Source organism: Papaver somniferum, chromosome 7 (genome assembly GCF_003573695.1).
Source record: "Papaver somniferum cultivar HN1 chromosome 7, ASM357369v1, whole genome shotgun sequence".
Taxonomy (NCBI): domain Eukaryota; kingdom Viridiplantae; phylum Streptophyta; class Magnoliopsida; order Ranunculales; family Papaveraceae; genus Papaver; species Papaver somniferum.
The window spans coordinates 97,580,672-97,600,406 of record NC_039364.1 but is presented as its reverse complement, the minus strand read 5'-3'; the positions used below and the strand labels follow the sequence as shown (position 1 = coordinate 97,600,406).

Genomic DNA, 19,735 nt, shown 5'->3' with positions numbered 1-19,735 from the left:
TGTTGTTAATTTTGACATGGCTTCTCCTTCTATTCATGAAATTATTGCAATAATGTGGCATCTCTGAAAATTTAGATGGCAAGTGCACTTTCAGCATAAATTTTGTCCTAATCCCTTTATTTAAATATTTAGCTAATATTACCACTGCGTCAATCCATCTATTGCATCGTAGTCAGCCATTACATCATAAGCACCTCCATCAGATGTTCTGAAAATTAATGTGGATGCTTCTTTCCGTAAAGGTTTCTATTTAGCTAGTGTTGCTTTGATAATAAGGAATTCTGCAAGGAAATATGTCACATCAAAAGGGCTACTTAACAGAGTAGCGCAAATATGTCGCATCAAAAGGGCTACTTAACAGAGTAGCACATGTTCATCAAGGAGAAACTTGGGCTGTTTTTTAAGCTATGCAATGGGCAAAATCTCAAGGGTGGAATCATGTAATATTTGAATCACATAATAAGAGTTTAGTTACGTCTGTAAACACAGGTTTACCTCTTCCACCTAGGCAATCCTCTTCCCTTTTAGTTGTGTGTGCTCATGTAATTTACACTATAACTGGGTATGTAGTTATGCTCCTAGGGTGTGCAATCAAGCGGCTGATTGTCTAGCCAAATCTGTTCGCAGGTCCTGTATAATAGGAGTGATGGAATGAACCTACGCCTTGTCTTACTATAACTTTGGCTTATGATGTAGCTTTCTTTTAAGGTGTAATATATCCTTCTTTAAAAAAAAAAAGAAAAAAACAACGCTGCGCCCAAAACTCAAAAGTTCTGTCAATTGTAGAAAAATCAATAACACAGACACTGCAGGCAAATTTTCAACTTCCTTAAAGAGACTCGTAAAACTACAATCACACAATATTCCCTCATCTTCCAACATTACCAGGAGGCTCGAACATCGCGAAGCTGGTAAAGAAAAACATATTAAAGCACCTCAGGTTCTTCATATGGCTAACAAGCACTCTCTCTCTCTCTCCCTCCCTCTCTCCTATGCGCAAGAAGAAAAAAAAAATCGATTTCTACAACTCTCTTATGGGAGCATTGTATAATAATGTACATAAGCAAAAAAGAAAAGAAAATGAAGTTCCCCTAGAAACCGACTAGAAAACCTTGACCTTACAAACCACGAGGAAAGTTGTTGACTTGACCCAGTTCCAAACCTTCTTCACCGTTCACCTTGTATGATACCCTTAAACGCATTGCAAGGGCTTTCTGAAACTCAACGAATATTAGGAGATGTCAGCATAACTACTATTGAGCATTTATAAACATACACATGCAGTCATCTACCAGAAATCCATACCTGCCCTTGTTGGCTATTAGTGACCCTAAGAGTTTGTGTGATTGAACCATTACCACTTGCTGGGAGAATATTACTGCTAGCCGTCTCTAATTGCAGTTGTACAAACTGAGGATAAAACAAAAAATTATAAGTGATACTATTTGGATTAAAAAGACATTACACTTTGGGTAATCAAAATAATTGAGGAGCTATACTTCTATGGTGATGACCGGGAATAAATAAATAAATAACCATTACTTAACATTACCTTCGGAACTGCAGCCTGGAAGAGGAAATTAGTATAATCATTAGATGATAAATTTATGAAAGTAGCAGTGATTAGCGTTGTTTGCGGATTTCCAGGTTCCTTTGAGAAGCTGAACATTATCTTTAATGATTTGCTCTGGAATGCAACTATAGGTTGATGAACTGGACCATTGTCTCCTGTTTAAACAGAGGAAATGATCAAATTTCCGTACCAAATGTCTTAGGAAAGGTCAGGTATGATTGAAAATCAAAACTGACCATTTAGGTTCATGTCCGCTAGAGAATTGGTGGTCATTGAAACAGTGGGTGATAAGCTGTCCAATAGATCCATCATTGGTGCAGCTCCTAGTGGAGAAGAGACTTGCGAAGAAAGTGACTGTGTTCTATCCAGTGAGGAAACTGATGGCCGATTATCCGTACTCATGGACAGCAAATCATTTGAAAAGTTGTTCTGTGCAGGAGGAGTTCCTACGGATAATAGATCCAAGAGAACATCTGTTCCACTTGTTGGAGACTTGCTTGTACCTTTTAACAAAAAAAAAAATGAAAACAAAAATCCATATAGAGGTCAAAGATAAACAGAAATTTGATTCTGATGCAAGTAAGAAAATAATATTAGAAAAATGCATGTTTTGTTTTTAGAATACCTGACATTGATGGAATTGGAGACACACCAACACCCAGCAGGTCATTAAGAAAATCACCACCTGAAGAGCTAGGAGGTGGTGCATCATCTGAATCCAGATCAAGTAAATTTACAAGTGGAGCAGCAGCACTTTTGGCAACTCCATTAGGAATATTAAATGAAGCTCCGCTTGAAGTTGAACCAGTTGCTGGCAAAGTACCAGGCCTCTTTCCACTGTAAGTTGTCTCGTCTAGAACAGGCATCCGTTCAACCAATGCAGACCTGAAGACATTCATCCAATAGTTTAGTGCAAACCAAGAGTTTCGGGCACAATTCTGCAAAAAATGAACTAAATTTTCTGCGTAATTTAAAATAGTCACATAACCACCTGATATTCTGGTGCTTAGCCACAATAGAATTAAACTCGATGGACCTTTGCTGCAATTCAAGCACCAGGCTCCCTTTACTCTGAACAATAATATCCCTTATCCTCCTACACATATATATCATGATAAACTGCATAATCAGTTCTGCTATAAAATAGCCCAAACAGATGCAAAAACGATACAGTGATCAATAACGGTTAACTGCATCAAAACTCTCGGACCAAATTGAAGGAACAATAAGAAAATTAATTTAGAATATAGGCAGGATATATGAGAGCATTTCAAGAAGAGAGAGAAGATAACCTCCCCTAAATACTACTCATCCATGAACGTATGATACCTAAATCAAGAACTTACTCTGAACAAGCTGGGAAGCGTGACGAGAGCTTCAAAAGTGCAATCAAAGACATTTCCCGAGTATCGGTCTCTGATGTATGGCGTTTCATGACAATTTCTAATACATCCACAGCATCAGATTCCGTTACCTGCTTTCAGAAACTTGAGTTGGTGATCCGTCCTTTTTATTATTTGAAACTCCTCTTGACAAAAAAGGAATATTGTACATGCAATAGCTAAATATATATATTTATCAAAAGAACAAACATGAAAGAGCTTTCCAATGCGTGGCACAGACTAGATTTACCTAAGTACCATGATTCCTTTTGTCACAAACATGAGACTTGGTTAACCAATTTACCCGAAATACTGATAACCGTTAGAACTTAATAGGTAAATTCAAACAAACGCAGAAGAATGAACTCACAGTTACTGGATCCTCTATATCAAGCATCCCTATATTGTTGACAAGCATTTCACCATATTCCCCTATACACCAAACTACCACTCGGACAAGACTTTCCTGAATAAAAAATTAAGACAATCAGCCCAGAAAGAGCAGAAGTGCAACTCAGAAATATAGAATTTAGAAGTTCGGGTTAAATACCTGATCACCTGATGTTTGGAATGCCTTGAAAAGAGATCTCACAGTATATCCATGGAGATCAGATGCATTGCTTATCACTACTATAAGGGCATGCCAAACTTCATTCTTTACATAATTTCCAGCCTGTAGAAAATTGTCCCAAACAGGATTAAATTTCTAGAGAAAAATGATTTTCCAAGCAAATTCAAATCTAAGAAGAATCATAGCGATAAGCAATTTGGAATAATACTAGTCAGGCAACATCAAGCAAAACTGAACAAGAGTTTATAGTAACCATTAAATTTCACGCCCACTCAATAAACCATCCATAAAACAAAAATGGACTGACTGAAGCTAATTTGATTTGATGCTGCACTATGATATGGACTGCCTAGAGCTATTTTGATTTTGATGCTGCACTATGTCCAAGCTGGATGGGGGATAATAAAGATTCAAATATGCAAATAGTAATTCAACTTGTAATTGTGAATAAACTTCTTCAGTTCTATGAAGAAGTTGAAAGCAAAAAATAGAAATCAGGACAAAGAAGGAAAGAAATTAAAAGGCAATAACATAGCAAAATTTCAGAACTGAAGTCCGTGGTTAATCAACATTGCGTACCTCAGACAAAACTTTGAGCATCTGATCGATATACCATATTTTTTTGGGGGGAAACCTGTTAAACAACAACATTATCAATATATGATGTTATAGACATTCATGAGATAGTTATGCAGAAAACTACACGTTAACGCAATCAGATAAACCACCTACAGTCTTCCAAAGAAAAATCATTACAACCACTTACTTCTCAACAATGGAGCAAATTTTGGCAGTAAGGTCTCCCTTGAATTCTTCATCGCTTACTTCCAGATAATCAATTAGTTCTTTGGTTAAAGGTTTAACATTAGTTTCATTCACCAAAAGATATATGAGTTCCAGGGCCCTCTTCCTAATTGAAGCATCCAAATCCTGAGATGCACACAGCCAAGATTACAAATCAAATTATACACTATAGACTTGGAATACTCATCACTCTGAATGTTTGATCATCTATAATGCAGCACAACTAATAATACACCTACTGTATCATGGAAAGCACAAATATTTATAATGTAGAGCAGAGCATTTCCATACCCTGAACAGTAATGTAGGGAGAAAATTAAAGATGCACATAACATACCTTTACACACTCCAAAATTGTCGCCCGGTGCCTCTGCACAGCTTGAGCATCTACTTGAATGGCCTTCATCAGCATGTTCAATGCAACATATCTGCCGATAATGTATTAAAAAGAGGAAAGTAAATTATCTGTCAACAGTGCCGCTAGAAGATTGCTTAACAAGAGTACTTATTTGATATATATAAAGAAGACCGTGATGGCTAGGAAATGAAAGATTACTGACACAAACGAAACTATTATAAATGGATAGCCACACTAACAGTAATCTTAAGAAACTAATTATTCGATGGAAAGCCTGAACCACAAATAAAATGAAGCCATAATGTTAATGTCATAGAGAAAAAGGAAACCTGATGTTGTTGTCGCGATTTGACAAGAATCTTCCTAATATATTTATCGCAAGAACGCGCAAACCACTATTATCCTCAATGCTCATAATAGTTTCAACGCATTCATAAAGAATGGCATTCCCTGCATTTTTATTCGTCTCTGTTTTTGTAGCCACCTAAATTGGCAATCAGTATGTCAAAAAAATAAAAACAAAGGACGTAAAATATAAGTTGAGCACATAACAAAAAAGTCATCTAGACGGAATAAATTTTCCCTTCAGACCATGATTTTATCAAAGATTTTCAATCAGTAGTTAGTAATGCTCAAATTCAGAAAAGAATATCAAGTAGTAACATAAGTAGCTTTAGACAAGAATCAATTTTCACTTACCTGGGCAAGAATGTCATTCATACAATCACTAGCATCAGCATCTCCGTGGCCTAATATACGCAAAAGCCTAAGCAGTCGAATATGGAGGAACGGGTCTGTGATCCCCGCAATGTCATATTCAGGGGCATATGGACTATTCACAACATCCTTTAGAACTTTAACCAAACCTTCTGTGCACTTCTGTAGTCATAATGAAAGGAAACAACATCACGCACTAGATAACCGACACCAAAATACCTTCTATAACACTCAGTAATTACTTTTTAGAATAATATCACCATAGTGATACAAGAATTATGTGTAGATTGATTATCTCAGAGCTTAAAAATACAACAATTCAGGATCAGTTGGTTACAGCTGTTTACAAAGTGATGTGTAATATCAAGAGGTGCATAATGTCAAGGTGATATGCAATCAGTTATACTTTTGTGAAGATTGCTTCTTTCTCCTAGATTCATAGAGGAAGCTTTATGTACTATGTGTATAATTTCCTTTTTAGACAATAATCTTTTCTAAAAAGCTTCGACAATACAATTTTGCCATTCAAGAAAAAAAAAACGTGGAATTGATATCATATAGGAGCTGCAAGTCACTAGTTTATTCTCTGGATCGAAAAGCTGCCGAACTACACAGCTTAGAGGATGTGGAAATTGTGTGTCAGCTACAAGGCAGCCCATTATGTCCTACATTCTCCCCTCGATGAGGTGTGACACCCCAAATTTTAATATAGTGGTTCGCGTCTCAGTTGCAAGTTCAAGAATCATGTATAATGAATACATAAGTTCCTACATGCAGGCAAGGTGCCAGAAAACTTTTAGACATATACATGCAAGTACACCCGGAGAAATGTAAAATAAAGAAACCTAAGCAGTGAAGCAGCTAGAGAGAAGGAATCGATATGTAACTTTAGTATAGCCTTATAAGCAGCGCAAGATTTATTGAAAAGAAATGATGTGCTTCATAATGCATAGGATGGTGGTCAAAGACGCATGTCAAAAACATGTAAAATAAGTCAGTGAGAATCACCTTTCTAAAGTAATCAAGGGCCTCCTCGCTAACTTTACAAAGATCTGCACATAGCTGAAGTCCTGTTATTAGAACTCCGTGATGTTTTTCTTTTAATAAGACAGCTGCTGGACTCATAAAATTCTCTGACAAGTCTGGGACTTTCTTTACAATCCTTATAGAACATAATGCTGCCTACATCACGCACACAAGAAGAAAATACATAGTGAATTATTATCCTGAAAGAACAAGAAAAGCTCAATATAATTTGAGCACACAGAACAAATGACCAAATACAGCATAAATTCTGAATGTCGTTTGTACAACAACAGATGGCGACAACCCACACAAGAACATAGAAGTAACAGCAAACCACAGGCCAAAAGTAATAATAGTTATATGGAAACAAACAAACACTAGCAACATCATATACAGAAAATGTAATTCGTATACCCAAATAAAAGGATTCTGTTGTCTCGTAACATCATAATTTCTCAAATCACATGTTATTTTGGGACCCAATCACCAAATTAAATGCAACTGAAGTACAAGTAATCAAGATGGCCAGAGACTCGGCAAAGATGTTATTTATAGCAAAAGGATCTACAAATCCACATGGACTCCATAACCAAGGGGTGATTCTGGACATCATATAAATGATAACTGATTGTATCTATACTGTAACAAAAGATAAAAATTGTAGGGCTGAAACTGAATGTATCCTACGTTAAAGAGTTATGAGCATTAGATCAAGATATAAGATCCAAGAAAGACAAAACCAGATATGATTGGCTCTAGCTTTTAAATGATCATGTACAGCGTAGATGCTAATTTCAAAAGGTTCTCTAAAATACTATGATGTCAATGTAACAATGCCATAGCTCTAGCATTGGATAAAACTGACAGTACCATTCATGTGACACAAGCATCCAGTCGTTCCACTTAATTGATAAAGAAGCAAGTCACCTGCACTAGACAATGTCTTAATTTCTTGAACTCGTGCCGGTAGAGTCCTGCTTCTACAAATTTAAGAGGAGCTTATTTAAACATGAAGTAAATTACCTTCTTTCTGATGTTAGGGTCTCGGCTCTGAAGCAATCTTTCCACTTCAGGTGCAAGATCACGAGCCATTTCTGCTGAGCAAATATTCCCCAGAGCACAAAGAGCCAGGCCTACGATGTACTGGTTTGAGTGATTGAGATCTCTGCACCAAAAAAATTTAACATGAACTTTAAGACTACAGAAAAAGAAAGACATTTGAATCTACTGTAAATAATTGCATACTGTTTTACGGAGTTCGTAACGAGCATGAGAACTTCTTGTCTTTCATCGAGAAGCAACATGAGGCCAAGATATCCTATTCTCTTTTCGGGAAATCCAGAAGACGCTATCAACTTTAGGCACTCCATTTGACCAAAATGTGTGGGGTAACCAAGCATGTGAATGAACATGAGCTTCGCCAAATTACGATGCCTATAATCATTATCATTTTCACTAACTGCAGAACGGATAGCCGCACACTCTTTCCTTACAACAGCACGTTCCTCGGCTGCAGTTTTACAAGCACGTATAGACCTAATCATGTCCCTGCAACAACAAAAATTCATATAAGAAAGCATGCCCATCCACAATAGTAATTAGATGTGGGTGCCAATACTAATATCCAATCAGTGGTCAGCCATGTGGGGTGTCACACTGTCACATATGGTGCACACTGTTGTAGACTTGAGGTTAGTTTCCAATAGGCCATAAGACCTCACACTCAGTTACAATTTCAATTGAGGTTGGCACATTGGTGAAGATTGTATCCTAGGGTTGTAGCCAGGACTCATGATAACAATGTCAGTAACAATAACAGCCGAAAGTAGAGTTAGCTATGGTGCAGTTATGATCATCTAAACTGTATATTCCCTAATCAATTCTCATTAATTTCCTCTTTATTTACAAGGTAAACCTAAATTTCACATATCAACATTGTTTATCGAGGAAATTACCAAAATTCTGAAGAATTACGATCAATCCAATTCATTGTGCAATTACCATAATTTACAATTATAACTAGTTCTACAACTAGTATTTGCCTACTTTCTTACTTACATAAGAACCTAACAGGCAACAAGTTACTTCAATGAAAACGTGATCCAAGCAGGAAAAGAGATGGAAGAAAAAACAAAAGTACGTACCTTAATCGAGTTCCAGAAGAGAATGGATTCATGATTGGGTCCGTTTTTTAGCTCTTGATGACCTTGATCCGAATAGAGAGTAGATAATCAGAATTAAAGATCGACGGAAAAAAATTGTTGAAGAGAGATGAGATTAGATTGTGAAGTTGATTATCAAGATCTAGAGAGAGATAGAGAAAAACAAGGGATCTGATCAGAGAAGAGAGACAAAGAAATGAAGGAAGAGGGATAATGCAGAGGGAGATTTGGATCTGAGAGAGAAAGAAGGTAGCGAGCGAACAAGGGGACTAGGGATTACGGAGGGAGGTAAAGAAAGAGAGAGAGCGGGTGTGCACTGTGTGTGCAGTTTAATTTTGTTTTTTTAATTTTCCGTATTAATAATGTAATAATGATAAAAGAAAAAAATTGTCCCCAAAAGAGTTGTTTCTTGTTTCAAAATTTTAATTTTAATTTTAATTTTAATGTTTTTTTTTTTTTTTTTTGATAAGCAGAAGTTTATAGACAAGAAAACTAGGTAGCTTTGACAACACGGGGAAAAGCCATCCCCATAATCTCGTTACAAAGAGGTGTTAAAATATAGGTGTTGATGGTGGTTTTTAGTTCAGGGCTAAAAATGTAAAACCCTATATTTAATGCGTCGTCTGTAAAAGGACTGAGTCATTTAAAAGTAATGAGTGCCGGGCCACTCTACTCACACATGTATTGAGCAACTCAGTATATTTATTCAGAATGGTGCATGTAGCAACAATCCCAAACATTCTGTAAACTCTCGCCTGCATTACTCATTAGTATATGGTTTATTGAGTATTTTCTTATGCTATGTTCCCAGCTGAACCCTTAGTATTGGTATGACATGACAATTAGTGTTCACTCGCAGCTGAGTAGCACGAATTTTCCGAAATATCAAAATTAAGGTCTGCATGAAAATGCTCAATCAGAAGACGCGCTAACTGCTCTCTGAGAATAAAAGAATTTTGTGTCAACACACATAATTTGTTCAATTTTGTTATAACTCACAAGATTCAAGTTTTCGGCCTAATTAATGTGTAAACATTAGGTCTTTTGCGCCTTGTGCAAATATCTCGAACCCTATTGGTCAAGGCCAAACCTAGATAAGTTGGGAACTAATTCGCCATGGAGCTAGTAGGAGCAAAGTCCTATAAAAAAACGAGAAATAAAGAAGAACTGTGGCAAATGGGATCGACAACAAAAGAGGCGCGGCCACGCCACATAACTAGTCGGTCCGCTCCAACAGGCACCGCCTGTGGCCGCTCGCCACGCTCCATGTTCCCTTGCCAATCTCTTTTTATATCGACCAATCAGGTCGCTCTAAATGCGCCACACACATTTAGAATGAGGTTGGCCCCACATTGCTTGTCGGCCCTCTTTCTCATCGACCAATCAGGTCGCTCTAAATGCGCCACACGCATTTGGAATGAAGTCGGCCCCATGTTGCTTGTCGGCCCCTCTCTTTTTGCCATCGACCAATCAGATCGCTCGAAACCCGCCACACACACTTTTAATAAAGTTGGTCGATGCGCCTAATTCCATTAGGAACCTAATCTAGACGGCCCATGCCAGTCTCCAAAAAACAATCACGGCCGCACGATTTGGCCACTTGATTTATTAAGCTTAGCCGCACCTAACGCTCCCAAATAGGCATCACCATGCCTCCGCAAGCAACGTGCCAACACCCGCTGCTCCAAAGCGCGCCTAGTGATTGTCGCAGGCGCCATGACGATTGGCTAGCCAACCTGCCATATCGCTCTAGCGTGCCAATTGGCAGGCCATGCCATTCCGCGGCATCAACATGCCAACGTGCCATAACAGCGCAGCTGCGTGCTAGCCCACTTTTCGTTCATGTCCAACGCCATAACGAATTCCAATTAGGGTATTCTGATCAGAACACGCCTCTCGTTCTAGTGGCATTAATCGGAACCCTAATTCCTAGTCGTGGCCTAAATTATGCCGCTTTGGCCCTACAACATGCCACAAGCCATGTGGGACCCAGAAAACCCTAAAAATGGCGTCATGTTATGGCCACCCATGACTATCCTTGCGCCTATGGTCGTTCCCGCATTATGGCCCTGTTATAATTCCTTTGACGCGGCCATGGCACTATCCGCACAAAAAACGTCACCGTGTCGCGACCACATGCCAGACGTGCTAATTAGTTTTTTGGCATGCCAATCCCTAATTTGGATAGGGCCGCTACGCTAACCATGCCAAATAATTCCACCTAGGGCATTAAGTTTGATACGACAACTAGAGCCATATTTTAACCTAACACCAATATGCCAAGATATAGTTGTCGCGGCTACGCCATACGCTATTCGCGTCACTATGCCATTGGCAGGCGCCAATCGTGCCACTATAGCACTGGCATGTGCCAATCGCGCCACTATGCCATTACCAGGTGCCAACGGGATGTGGCCATAATCAACGGCCACCTTCTCTCATAAATAAAAATCTCGGCCGTCCAGCTTCGCCACGGAATTAACCTGCCTATGATAAGTCTTAGGTGACCAACCAAGACTAACCTAATAACGTCATACGCCATTTAATTTCCTGCAGCAAGTCTCATGACTTGACTAGCCACACATGATTATCCGCCACCTAGCTGGCGTACGATTAATCAGAATAACCAGGTCTTGCACACAAGACCCACTCCGCAATCTGCTGCACATTTTCCACTAAAATATTCGAGACATCAAACATGTCACAAACTGGGGGTTGCTCATCAGGGTATTGGTCTGGCGGCTTACAGCATGCGGCGTGCAACATGCCCACTATAAGAAAGTGTCAGGAAAGTGGACAGTTAGTGGCGGGAAGAAGTAGTGGTACCCGTTTCCCCTCATAGTAGGGACGTGGTTTCTAGCATTTAGACGTTACCCCACTTCTCCATCACTCAACCACTCCCACTTCCTACGAGATCATGGTGCGTTCAATTATGACTTATATAAATAGGTTTCTGCCTATTTCGACTAGAGATGAGAGTTTTTGGGTTAACAACAACACAAGTATCCAGAAAAACACCAAGGAATGATAGCTTACATTCCGCAAGCCAGTTCCAAATTCTGATACAAGTCATAAAACAGCCACACCCTCAAAATTCTTTGATCTCAACACCTTCTTCGCTTCCCTCCTTAAGATCGACCATTCTCCTTCACTTTGTGACTGAAGCACGCCTAGAACGGCCATTTCTTGGTTTAGGCCAGAATTGTACAGATTGATCTCTCGAATCTAAAGTACTCTCGTGCAGTGCATTTGTTTAGGGTTTAGATTCGTTTCTCGACGGCACACCCAAATTTACCAAAACCAGCAGAATCAGTTTTTACCCATAAATAACTGGCGACCACAGTGGGAGATTAATCTCTCGGTTACAAAATCAATTTCTCAGGATTCATTCCATTTCTATCAATTTCAAAAGGGTGGATCTTAAATCGAATTCAATCATTAAACTCAATTTAGGTTCAACAGCCAATTTCAATTCCGGTGTTCCGTTCGCAATGCTACTGGAAATGCCTTGGATAGCTGAGCACCAGTAAATCTCCCAGATGAAAGGACCATAAAGCCGTGTGAAGACACATGAAGACGTGATTACTACTTAGGAAGGCACAACGGCTTCTCTCGAGGTCCGAATGGAGCAGCCACATCTGCAACACCATAAGTGTTATATGGAGCAAGCCGGAAACGCCTCAAAGTTATCACCGATATTAATGTCTACAGGGTCCACACTCAGGGAGATAAAAGGAAGATTCGCATAGCCGTTGTTCCAGTATGGAGATAGTCGACAACAAATCTCAACACCAGTGGAGTCCTAGAAAGGCACTTGCAGAGATCACGAAAGCGAGGGTCTATCTCCATTCCACTACTAATACCATTTTATGGTCAGGAGTATCCGCTATCACTTTATCAGCAAAATGTATAGATCCAGACCATGGCGCATGGGAATTCGTATATCTACAATAATAAATGAGGCTTGACACATCTTCAAATCATTTATAGGGGTTCTCCTATTATTCCGACCCAAGCAAGAGCAATCCCGAGACATCCTCAGATCTACTAGAGCCGACACGTCAAGAGAGCAGATTCAAGAAGATAACGGTGCCCGCACCATCATGTCAGGAAAGAATCCGCAGTCGAGATAACTTCACGCAGAGGAAGATTTGAGAAGTTGCTGCACCAAAAGGATCCACGTTTCCCATGAAAGCGGGTAATGTTGAAGAGTTCTCCAAATTACCTACCGAAAGAACCTACACCGGGATGTTCCATCAAAATAACAGGCATCTCGATGACTACGTCAAGAGATCCAGAATTGAAGTCCTCAATTTCCAAGTATACTGCTGGTACTAACACATCAATAGATAACTCACAAAGAGAGACACCTCATCAGCAGCGTCACCCACGGACATGGCATGTGGTTTAGAAAGGTTACGGGTCGTTTTGCAATAACTCCGTCAGAAACGTTTTTACACTACCCTCCGGAAGAATTGAAACTAGTGCTAATTTGTGAAGAATCTTGGAGTGATACATATACCAAACTATTTGTATGGAAGTCTTCTACAACATACTAAAAGTGCACATCAATCCTATGAATGAGCTATAAATAGAAGACGGAACTCTCGACTACGTGACAGCTGAAAAACCTACATAATTCTTTCTGGAAAGTTCTGAATTCTCGGTGTCAGGTACTTTTCACCCACCAAACGGACTCCGTATGAATAAATTCTTTTTGCAAAAGTTAGATTTTCCTATTAGCAAAAGAATGAGATGTCAATCACCTCATTCTGATATCGTACGAAGATTTTGCGACCGTTTTGATAAGAAGACACGAATCTGAAATTTTCATCAAGTCAATACACCAAGGTCGCAGGAAAGCAACATTAGGCAAGCTGCCGCACGCAGAGAATCATGGAAAAGCTACTTCGCCGAAATAATAAAAAAGAAAGATAAGAAGAAATAACCTCACGGACATGAGTTATATTAAAAGGAGGAATCCTTCTTTTGGGCCATAATGTCCGAGAAAATCCTTGCGTGTTATCAGATCCGTGGATGTGGCCGCCATGCCGCTCCTTCCTGCCAAGGATTGTGTCGAAGACGCCACTCCTTCCTGCCAAGGTTCGTTCCCGTAGCCGCCACTCCTTCCTGCCAAGGTTCGTACACATATCTGCCACTCCTTCCTACCAAGGATCGTGACGTAGCCGCCATTCCTTCTTGCCAAGGATCGTGTCGTAGCCTCCACACTCCTCCTTGTCAAGGATCGTGATCGCAGCCAGCCAAGGTTCGTAGTTGTGGCCACTTTTTGTCCCATCCCGCCAAAGCTCGTGGTCGTGGACAGTTTTACTCGCTTACACATCCAACAAATACCCTTGCTTCCATGGACGCCCATGCAATTCCAGCCAACCTATTTTGTTCCCACGACAATGTAGCCTCTTCTGATCACAACTCCTGCCAAAAACCTTTGCTGCTCGTTTGTTGATACCAGCCAGAGTGAAAGGGGGGGGGGGGGGGGGTACAACAACCACACCCAACAATTCGATTAGCAATCTGTATGGACAAACTCCAATATACTTTCTAGAGAATCAACTAGACAGTCAGACTCAATCTAGAGAAAAGTATATCAAACAGTTTATATCTCGATCTCTCGATTTGATCTTTACTCAAGCAAATAGAAATTTGCGAGTATTTATCAAAGAGAGATAACTTGGATGGTACCAAAGACCAATATCCAAGTGTCAATCAATTTAAATCAACAACCAAAAGGTCGGATATTCTAATTGATTGAACAACGCACAACTGATGAGTGCTAAAAAGTGCATATTTCTATATATTTTTCTTGGCATTTAACTCATCTTTTGTGCATTAATTCTACATTTTAACCCATATTCTGTATTTTCATTGTTTTCAAGAATAAATATTTTTATTAATTAATTTTGCATTTTTAGGTAATAAATAAAGACTAGATGAGTTGCGGATCGAAAAGTGCAAAGACACGGAGAAAGCCGACGGAAACTCTAGAGGAAAAGAAATGCAGAATGCGGTATGGAAGACTCAAGGATGAAAATGGGCTCACAAAGGAATAAATTGTTCTTAAAGAAGAAGTGGGCTCAAGATTGTTTAAGCCCAAACCCATTTTCTAAGCCTAAAATCAATACCCAAACCCGTTTCTCTCCTTCACCGTCAGATTGAATCCATTCCATCATCCAACGGTCGCTCCATCAGAGTCCATCGAGTTTTGATGTTCCTGTCTAACACTATAGCACCTAACTCCATCTCAGACCGTCAGTTTTGATGTATCCCAGATCCAAAGGTCGCTTCATATCCATTTCCATCGAGCCGTTGGATCATTCTTTCATCTTTTCATCCTACGCCTTTCACCATCCAAACATCAAGACTTGATGAGTCTGCTCAACACCCAAGAACCCAAATCTATTAACCCAACCAAACACCCCCTACTCCAAAAATATCGAACCCATCTTCTTCTCCTCCCTTCTCTGCACAGCGACGCTGTCGCCTCCGCCACCAACTCCATCTCAACCACCACAACCACCAACACGAGTTCTCATATCAGCCAACAACTACACCCCATCATTCTCCTATCCCCTAGCCACTCATTACATCAACCCCTCAACCTATTCTTCCCACTGAAACCCTAGTTTTAGGGGTTGATGAAATTAGTGAGCTATAAAGGCAATTGAAGGTGTGGGAAGCATCAGGAGACCATAAGGAAGCATGGGTCGACGTACTCAAGAGTTTTCAGAGATTAGGTAAGGGCTAATTCAATTTTTGATAAAACCCTAATTTTGGATTTTTGGGGATTTTATGTTTTAATGATTTTGTATGAATTGAAAGTATGGGTGAGAGCTACTGAGTGAATTCAGAGAATTAGGTGAGGTTAATTTTTATTTTTTTTACAAACCCTAATTTTGTTGATTTGGGGGAATTTTGGGGGTTGAACTGTATGTATAAATAGGGGACTTTGGGTGTTGTAGAGAGTATGCCTGGATTAGCCAGTGTGTCACCCAAGAGCACTGGAATAGCCAGTGTCTCAAGGGTTAGTGTTTAATTTTCAACTGTCTTTGTTTTTATTCCATGTTTCAATTCTATTTAGTTTCAGTTCATGTTTATTCCATTGCTCTTATTTAGTTTCAGTTCATGTTTATTCCATTACTCTTGTTTAGTTTCAGTTCAGTTGCTCTTATTTAGTTTCAATTCAGTTCATGTTTTTGTTTTATGTCTTCTGTGTTTGTTTATGTTCAGTTCAATGCTCTGTTTATGTTCAATGTTTCAGTTCCAGTTATTTAATGTGTTAAACATGTTCTAGTTCTTCAGTTAGGGCTCAGATGAAGCCTAGTGCACTGTTGATTGATGTATTGCTAGGATAGTGATCTTGATGCCTGTTTTGCTTGAGCAATGGGAAGTAATCAGTGCTCTGGTATGTCTGTGATTGACTGTGCTGTCAAAAGACAGTCAATACTAGGGGCATATCAGTGAGCAAGCTGATTTTCCTCCCATTCTAATATATGCTCAAGGTCTTCAACTCAACCTAGAATTGCATTGCTTGATTAGGACACAAGGTGGAAATCAGTGCACAAACTCCTCCCTGCCCTTGGCTTACAGCCTTGGTTCTTAACTGTTTTGCCATATTGCTTTGCTGTTTTGGTTCTTAAATTTCTTGTCATTTGCTTTGTTTTGTTAACTGTTTTCCCATCTTTGCCTTGCTCACTGCCATAGTGCTTTGCACCCATTGATAGCTTAGGAATGCTTCAATACACCCCAAGTCCCTGTGGAATGACCCTGTCTTGCACACATTACTACAATTTGACCCTGTGCACTTGCAGGTATCACTGTAGGCATCCATTCATTTATTGTCTTATTTTCACATCTTTAAATGCCTACCAAGTTTTTGGCGCCACTGCCGGGGACTTGGTTGTGTTGTGTTGAATTTTTCTTGGCTGTTTTTGCATGTTAGTTCATTTGCATCATTGCATACTCTTTTGCATATTGTTTCATTCTAGCATACTCATCATGCATTGCATTCTTGCATTTTAGTGTAACTTGCTGTTTTAGTAGCTGCTGTGTAGTGCAGCTGAACTTCTTAGCTTCTAGCAAGAAACTTACTTCTCTTTTTGAGCCAACAGGTGTTGTTGTTGCTGCTGCTGCTTCCTGTTGCTGCTTTTCTTCCTTGCTGTCTGCTGCTGCTGCTGCCAAGGCAAGTGCTGGAGAAGCTGCTGCTGTGCCTGAGAGCCTCTTGCTGCTGAGGATGCCCCTGAGTTGCTGCTGAACTGCCCCTCCTGAGACTTGCTTGCCAAGAACTGCTGCCTGAAGCCTACATGTGCTGCTGCTTCCTGTTGCTGCTGCCAGCCTCTGCTGCTGCCAAGACTGCTGCTGTTGCTGCTCCCTGCTGCTGCTGCTGAGTCCCTGCTGAAGCTGCTGCAGCTGGTGTAAGATAAAGCCCAACTGGGCTTGTGAAGTGAACTTATTTGAACCAAGCCCAACTGGGCCTTGAGTATTGAAGCCAAAGCTTAGGATGATCCAAAGCCCAACTGGGCTTTTGCAACCAAACTGAGCAGCTGGGCTGTGCTTAAGCAAGTAAGCCTAAACCCATTAAGAGAACCCAACCTGTGGGCTTCCATTTTTAATTTGTGGGCTTGTAATAATTTTTTCCATTTTTCTGTTGGGTTTGTAATTAATTTCTTGTGGGCTTGTTTGTTTAATTTCTTGTGGGCTTGTGGTTTTAGATTGATTTGGGCCTGTTGTTTGAATTAAAGAAAACTAAACTTTTGGAAGCCCAGTTGGGCCTCATATTTTAGTTAGTAGCTAGCCAAAGCCCAACTAAATTTCTGGGACTGTGGGCTTAACATCCATTTGAAAACAAAACATTTACACTGTGGGCTTGACCCAAAAACAGAAAACGTTTTCAAAAGCCCAGTTGGGCCTCGACCTTTGGCTATTTAAGAGCCCAAATTTCAAATTGTTACCTGGGCTTGTTTCTGAACTGTGGGCCTGAACCAAAGTTCAAGTGGGCCAAAATTTCAAAATTCCAAAAACCAACAGTGAGCTTTACTCGCCAGCAGTGGGCCTGTTTTTCAAAAACGTAGCTGGGCTTCGCAAAACCCAACAGTGGGCTTGGTCTCCTTATCCCATTAAAAACCAAATGTTTTTTTCCCATAAAAACCAAAGTTTTCCAAATGTTTCCCTAAAAACCAAAATTTTTCTTTTTCCCATCAAAACCAAATGTCTCCCGACAAAACCAAATTTTTCCAAAAGTCCAATCCCATTAAAAACCAAATTTTCTTGTAGATAGTTTCTTAGTTAAATCTTTTGTTTCTTTTGTATATATAGTGCTAATCCAATATGATCTCGGCTAAAAAAATGTTGGATTTTTGCCTTGAATAATGGAGTTCTAATTTTGCTTTCGCCGAAATCGGGTATTCTCTTTCCTTTTTCTCTACTCAGCATAATCCTCTCCATATGTTGTATTATAATTCTTTACATCTTTTGAAACATTGAGGACAATGTTTAGTTTAGGTTTGGGGGTATAGAGTAGATACCACGATAATATGCCATAATTGAAAACAGAACTCCCTCTTTTTGAAAAAATTTAAAAAATTCCAAAAAAATTAAAAAAATGAAAAATCATAAAAATCGAGCTCATTTACCTTGAAATGTTGACTCTTGTGCAAATATGTAATTATTAGGAGTCTTAGTCTAGATATTTAGGCACCCTGATTCTAGCACAATTCACATAGTGATGAGAAACTTGCACGCGCACGATCTACCAATACATGTATAGCCTCGATCTTCAAGGTGTTTGATAGGAAGTTAGATTGCCAATCACTTTAGAATACTGAATGAGACTTGACTAGCTTGTTCTTTGGTTGGCTGGGATAGAAGTTGGAGAATACGTTAAGAAAAGCAACCATAGAATTTGACCGGATGCATTCGATAAGGGCCACCTCTTGCTAAGAGTCATGTAATTATGTTTTTCTTTTTGTTCATGTATCAAAAGTGTCACTATGTTGTAAAGATCAAAGTTATTTCTTGCAAAAAAAAAAGAAAAAAAAGATCAAGTATTTATTCCATGTTTTGTCATGTTAAAGACAATATTCTCTCTTGTTCCAAAAATAAAAGAGAGTAATCAATGTAAATAAGAGTCATGTAAAGAGTCATCTTTTTGTTGTAAATAGTCTTGTAATAAGCAAGGAGGGTGCAGCCATCGATGTATAACGCGGGTAAACTGAAATATCACCAACTCATTGGGTGAACATTCATAATTCTCGTAAAGCCGGACAGCTAGCTTGGCTTAGAATTCGGTTCTTAGCCTAAAAACTATCTCTTGGTGGTTAGTAGTCATAACTTCAGGTCATTCTAGAAACATGTGTAGATACATTTTACACTCTTATCACATGTCTTTATTTGTTATCAGTGCTAGGATTGTGCCTTTGATAGCTAGATTGACATCTCCATTTTGCTGTGAGCTTAAACTGTCTTGCACATGTCACATTTTGACCTAGAACTTTGTAGGTACGTTCTAAGCAAACCTTCACGAGACTTCACTCGTCCACTAGGGACACTTAGTGGTTTAAAAGGCTTAGTGCATACGCTAAATGCATTCGAGAGACCAGCGACAGTGGTATAGGTAGGATTTCCTTAGTTTTGTTTTACTTGAGGACAAGTAAAATTCAGGTTTGGGGGTATTTGATGAGTGCTAAAAAGTGCATATTTCTATATATTTTTCTTGGCATTTAACTCATCTTTTGTGCATTAATTCTACATTTTAACCCATATTCTGTATTTTCATTGTTTTCAAGAATAAATATTTTTATTAATTAATTTTGCATTTTTAGGTAATAAATAAAGACTAGATGAGTTGCGGATCGAAAAGTGCAAAGACACGGAGAAAGCCGGCGGAAACTCTAGAGGAAAAGAAGTGCAGAATGCGGTATGGAAGACTCAAGGATGAAAATGGGCTCACAAAGGAATAAATTGTTCTTAAAGAAGAAGTGGGCTCAAGATTGTTTAAGCCCAAACCCATTTTCTAAGCCTAAAATCAATACCCAAACCCGTTTCTCTCCTTCACCGTCAGATTGAATCCATTCCATCATCCAACGGTCGCTCCATCAGAGTCCATCGAGTTTTGATGTTCCTGTCTAA

At 39.3% G+C, this 19,735-nt stretch overlaps 1 protein-coding gene across 1 annotated transcript; it reads right to left on the bottom strand.

Moving 5' to 3' along the window:
- Nucleotides 1-771: 771 nt before the first annotated feature.
- Nucleotides 772-8,916, bottom strand: LOC113297925 (AP-1 complex subunit gamma-2-like). Its single transcript, XM_026546532.1, has 18 exons — nucleotides 8,576-8,916; nucleotides 7,677-7,979; nucleotides 7,455-7,596; nucleotides 6,414-6,587; nucleotides 5,388-5,567; nucleotides 5,018-5,172; nucleotides 4,668-4,758; nucleotides 4,293-4,456; nucleotides 4,106-4,160; nucleotides 3,506-3,628; nucleotides 3,326-3,421; nucleotides 2,920-3,047; nucleotides 2,565-2,669; nucleotides 2,199-2,458; nucleotides 1,810-2,076; nucleotides 1,553-1,728; nucleotides 1,306-1,410; nucleotides 772-1,214 (listed from the first exon to the last, which is right to left on the bottom strand). Exons 1-18 carry the CDS (start codon nucleotides 8,605-8,607, stop codon nucleotides 1,119-1,121), a joined length of 2,652 nt encoding a protein of 883 aa, XP_026402317.1. The 5' UTR covers nucleotides 8,608-8,916; the 3' UTR covers nucleotides 772-1,118.
- Nucleotides 8,917-19,735: the final 10,819 nt, after the last annotated feature.

What these genes read in the sequence shown, in the direction of transcription:
- LOC113297925 (XM_026546532.1), bottom strand. Translation starts at nt 8,607, where the DNA reads ATGAATCCATTCTCTTCTGGAACTCGATTAAG. An exon ending in TGAATGACATTCTTGCCCAG is followed by an intron (nt 5,173 to 5,387) that starts GTAAGTGAAAAT and finishes TTGCCAATTTAG; the next exon opens with GTGGCTACAAAAACAGAGAC. An exon ending in TGCTCAAAGTTTTGTCTGAG is followed by an intron (nt 3,629 to 4,105) that starts GTACGCAATGTT and finishes AATTTTCTACAG; the next exon opens with GCTGGAAATTATGTAAAGAA.